Consider the following 5,752-nt stretch of genomic DNA (forward strand, 5'->3'; position numbering starts at 1 on the left):
TTCAAATTTTAAAAAAAAAAAAATAAAAAATAAAACCAAATGGCGGGTGAACAGTGCGACGCCAAATATGGCGTCGCACTGTTCATTGGCGACGGTATGCCGTAAGATTTCGCGCTCCGTTTGAGCGACCTTCTCCACGGCAAACGAGCGTTTGCGTATCCGTTGGAGATGCCCTAAGGCAGCTGAATTGGTTGATTTTCCCCAAACATTTTCCTTTTGGAAATTGTGTTCTGTATCCAGTTTCCAGACTGGTGGTGGTTTTGGCGCGCGTTCTGAATTCAAATGACGCGTTCTGAATTCAAATGAAATCAGACGCTCTCGCCTGAATAGTTTTCGTGTAGGTGAAGACCTGACGTCGCCGGAGCAACGACGATCAATCCTCTCCTGATCTCCCGTCCTGGTTAAGAACTAACGTCGCCGGAGCAACGACGATCGAATCTCTTTGAACCTCCCTTATAGGTATTTTTCCGCGACCATTTCTTAGTGTCCGGAGTCAAGTGGTGTCAGAGCCGGCAATCAAAATGCCGCCTCGCCGGAATGTGCAAAGACCAGTTCAAGAAATCTTGGTTGAAGATTTGCAACGGGAAATAGCTCAGCTTCAACAACGTTTAGCCAAATTTGAACAGAGAGACCCGATTGCAAATCCAAATGGTGATGAAGATGTTAACCCATTTCATCAAGAAAATTCGAGCGATGATGGCAATGGAAGATGACCAGTAGAGAGGCGTAACAAGAAAACAACTCATGGTTATGGAATTAAACTGGAATTCCCTAAATTTGACGGACGAATGGATCCAGACGAATTCATTGGTTGGCTACAAACAGTGGAAAGGATTTTTGAATTCAAAGAAGTACCCGTCGAAAGAATCGTGAAGTTGGTGGCGATTAAACTCAAGCATGCTGCTTCTCTTTGGTGGGAAAATCTTAAAAGAACAAGCTGGAACTGAGAGGGAAAAAGCAAGATTGTCACCTGAGAGAAAATGAAGCAGGAAATGCAGAGAAAATATATTCCTGATCAATACAAACAGGATATCTTTCTAAAATTTACCCAGCTCCAACAACAACAGATGACAGTGGAAGAATATATAGCTGAGTTTGAGCAATTATCCCTTAAGTGTGACATTGTAGAACCCGAAGAACATACAGAGAAATATATTCCGATCAATACAAACAGGATATCTTTCGACGGGTTGGTTTTATAAGCTTGGCGCAGGCCGATAAACGTTAAGTGATGGGCAGCCAATATTATTAATTAATTAATTGAAAAACCGGCCACTCACGGGTTATTTGAACGAATAATCATGACAAATACTTTAATACATTATTATTGTTGTTTTAATTATTTAAATTTATGGTGGCGTAACTAATCGTTTAGCGGAACCTACGGAGTCAAACCATTAGCATCAAAGAAGCGAGCTGCTTGAGAGGAGATTCGAATATGGGTTGGGCGGTTCCCAACCATGTTTGTCCACAAACCAAATTAAGCCCGATGGGTTTACAAAGTTATTTGAACAAGTCCAAAATGAAGGGATTGCCAAATAAGTCAACATCTTACCTAACAGTGCTTAATATCTCACAACTTTGAGCAGTTTAGGGTTTCCCCATGCAATTTGTTTTTCACATTGTCACAAATCATACATCTAGCAATATAAGCTATATAGATGAAACAAAAGTAATGGTCCTTTGAAAACTCAAATGACAAATAAGAAAACTATATTAATTTCACAATGGTTTAATTATACATCATTTATATCGTAAAATAGGGGAGAACTGACTAGCTTATTTCTCAATTTGGTGCAGACAAATGGAGAGTTTTAGTATTATGAATATTATATATTTTCATTAATTTAAGAATTTGTCTTAGTTTGAAATTTTTGTATGAAGTGGAGTGCAGCAGCAGGCGCTATGGCAGGTAGCGTTGCAACTCTATGCATTAGAGTACAATGATGCCAAAAAATGCCGGTGTGGTGCTTGTGCCTCTCTTTTACAGTAACTCTTGCGTATGTGATATGTGTGTGAGTTTGACTTAATTGGTCTAATTCAACAACAACAACATCAAACCTTTATCCCACTATGTGAGGTCGGCTACATGAATCCTCTTTCTCCATTGTGCCCTGTTAAAATTTAAATTATTAGTTAAGTCTATTTAATAAAGAAAGGTTAATTTTTAATATTTTTTAACTAAGTCTTTTTAAATCTACCTCTATTATTCTTAATATTAATCAAATTTAATAAATGTATTTTTCTAATCAGTCATCGGAAGCCGATTCTCTCTAATCTTATCTTCGACCGGCATCTGGAGCTACTCCAGCCTCTACCTTTCTTAATTGGCCGAAAAATCCCCACAAAAAAAAAACTGATATTGCGTATATTCTGTCTTTATATCAACTGGGGATTCTTTAGTGATAGAACACAGATGAAAATATGGCTTAGATTGGAGAAAAATCTGAAATACTGCATGCGAGATGAGATCTCATCTATTTTACTCTATCGATAATGGCAACTGTCATTCACTATTAACTAAAGACCCTTTGTACATAGTAAAATTAAGCCTACATGAGTTGTTAAATTTTCTTGGCTGCCTCCATACTAATGGCCAAGTGGCGATCACAACAAGCTTTTGAGGTCATAGACAAAATTGACTTGATGTAATGCGACATCCTCGGGATCTTGGCTAGATGATCGTGTTAGGCATAATTTGGGATAGCTTTTTAAAATTAAAAAATAAATAAATTTCTTATTTCTCATCCACAACGTCAAATCAATCGTCACGCTCAATATCTCATTCATCGAATATTCTCATTTTAATTTTTCTTTGGCGGATTGCAACTTTGGTTTTACAACAATGCCCGATGTCATCTCAACATTGACATATGACGTTGTTACAACATCGATATTTCAAAATCATTTCCACATCAAAGCCTGACACTGTCTTGACATTGATGCTCAATGTTAGCAATTTCTACACGACCAACACTCTCTCAACATCAATGACAGACATCCTGTTGACATTGACGCTCGATAATTACTACATAACATCAATGCCCACTCTCAACAACATTGTCAGCTCCTCTCCTGATATCTCATATACGACATTGATATTACACTATCGACATCCTAATATTAATCATTTTAAGCACAAATTTTAGTTAAATGAATTATTTTTTCTAAATCATTTTTAATATTATACTTATTCAATTTTTACACGTATTTCTAAAATATAAATATTATAATACCTTGTCCAAATCGTGTATGTGTCATATATTTTCAATAATTGACATGTCCCATATATGTGTCATGCTTATCCGTATCGTCCTGTCCTTGTCTCTACATCATAGGTTTGAACAAACGACGACAATCATGCGGGGAATGAAATATTAAGTTTGAGATAGCGCTTCTTGGTCAGTACTCAGGGAAAAGACTCATGAAATAAATTATCTTTATTGCAATATGTTACCTCTTAAATCAACCATATAACCATACAACAACAAACATGCAAACATTTAAAAAAAAAAAAGAAAAAAAAAGCATGCAAACATAATAACATTAAAGCGTAATAAACAAGCCACCAATTCTATAAAAAAACTCATGGCTCTGCATTAGTGGGCATTGATGGAAATTTTCATGCCAGCGAGCTGGCAATGTCCATGCACGCCGCAGATGAAGTAATTCATTCCTCTTTTTAGCTTGAACTCGTCATGACCTGAATTGTACGTCTTAGAACTCGGCTTCGGCTGACATGTTTCGTATTCCTGTCTGTTCACCCTCACCACGTTGTGAATTCCCGCTTCGTAGTTGAAAACTGCTTCATAAATGCGCGCCACACACTACATATATATATATATATATATATATATATATAATCTATATATTGGAAATCTCTTGCCATTCGGCCTTAATAATAGATCGCAGTGGAATTATATAAGAAACTTGAAGAAGGCTTACCGAGAACGTTATTGTGATAAAAAACTTTGCCATTCTGCCAGCCAGAGACGCCGTAGGTCCAACCTTCATTGTCACCGACGATGTATCGGTGGGACTCGGTTGGCTTGCTTTTCAGAAGCAAGATTAGGAGCAAAGCTACCCAAAGCCTCTGCTGTGCCATCACAAGCAATCTAACAAACACTTAAAGAGCAGAGAGAGTTTCAGAGAGGGAGAAGTTTATTCTTGTTTAGGCTTTGGTGTGGAAGGAGAGAAGCTCGTCGAGTTGGGTTATAAGCTTGGTGCAGGCCGATAAATGTTAAGTGATGGACAACCAATATTATTAATTACTTAATTGTAAAACCGGCCAACCACGGGTTATTTGAAGGAATAATCATGACAAATACTTTAATATATTATTATTATTGTTTTAATCATTTAAATTTTATGGCAGGGTAACTAATTCTTCGGTTGAACCTGCGGAGCCAAACAGTAAGCATCGAGCCCATGCTTTGCTACTGCCCTCAAAGAGGCGAGCCGCTTGAGAGGGTATTCGAACATGGATTGGGGGTTCCCAACCATGCTCGCCCACCAACTAAGCTAATTAAGCCCGATGGGTTTACAAAATTATTTGACCGAATCCAACATAGAAGCTCGACCAAATCAGTCACCTTCTTACCTAACAGTACAATTTGTTTTTCACATTGTCACAAATCATACATTTAGCAATATATACTATAGATGAAACAAAAATAATGGTCTTTTGAAAACTCAAATGACAAATAAGAAAATTATATTAATTTCACAATGGTTTAAGAGCTAATAACTCTAAAAAACAACTACATATTAAATTCATCTTTAACTTTTGCTATAATTATTCATTCCCTTTGGTGGTATCGACCAGCCTTTTAAGTAATGCAGAATTTGGACTATTCGATTCAAGTTTTATGTGAGAATGATTCATAACTCCATAAAATTCATCTATCATACAAATGATCAACAGATAACTAGTGTCTTCCTCTTGATATCATGAGAATGTTGCCAACACTTTCTTCTTTATCCTCATTTCTATGCTGAAGTTATTTGGACATTAAAACCAATTTTACCTCGGACGCCATGATCAACATTTACTTACCATATAGTAATGTATCCATTATATTCTCATATGATTTTGGCAAAGAGCTTACAAGAATAATGTTTTGATCTCCCTCTTCAATTTTTACATCTACTCTCTTAAGATAAAAAATAATTTTGTTAAATTCATCTATGTGTTTTTCTTATTCTTTACCTTCATTCATTTGCAATGTGTATAGAGCTTTTATTAGATACAACAAATTGGCCAACAATCTCTTCAAGTACAATGATTCCAATTTCTCCCAAACTTCTATAGAAGAACCCTCTTTGACTAATTCTCTCGATACTTCATCACTGGGTGATAAAAAAATAGCACTATAAGCCTTCAATTGAGTTTTCCTAGCCCTTGCATTGTTAGTTACAACAGCCAGATATACACTGGAGATCGCCTCAGAGGTTCCTTGATGAACAAGGAAAGCATTCATTTTGATTCTCCATAAGCCTAAATCATTTTCATCGGTAAATTTGTTGATTTCAAATTTATGTATCAACATGATCAAGAATCTTAGCTACCAAAGCTCCACCTAAGAAAACCTATAATCTTTAATCAAGTATTGCATAATGATTTTAATCGCAAGAGCAACACCAACAAATACCCGCGAGAGAAGCCTCCCGCGCACCTCAACGTTCACCTTTTCCTTACCTACATCCTATCTTGCGACCAAGGCACCCTCAACCATGTATTCATAAACAAAGT

The 5,752-nt window shown here is 36.6% G+C and overlaps 1 protein-coding gene across 1 annotated transcript; it reads right to left on the reverse strand.

Annotated features, from left to right (window-relative positions):
• Positions 1–3,599: 3,599 nt before the first annotated feature.
• On the reverse strand, positions 3,600–4,503 carry LOC114580379 (basic blue protein-like). Its single transcript, XM_028697714.1, has 3 exons — positions 4,399–4,503; positions 3,946–4,096; positions 3,600–3,802 (listed from the first exon to the last, which is right to left on the reverse strand). Exons 1-3 carry the CDS (start codon positions 4,501–4,503, stop codon positions 3,600–3,602), a joined length of 459 nt encoding a protein of 152 aa, XP_028553547.1.
• Positions 4,504–5,752: the final 1,249 nt, after the last annotated feature.

The sequence above is a fragment of the Dendrobium catenatum genome, unplaced genomic scaffold, assembly GCF_001605985.2.
Source record: "Dendrobium catenatum unplaced genomic scaffold, ASM160598v2 fragScaff_scaffold_989, whole genome shotgun sequence".
NCBI lineage: Eukaryota > Viridiplantae > Streptophyta > Magnoliopsida > Asparagales > Orchidaceae > Dendrobium > Dendrobium catenatum.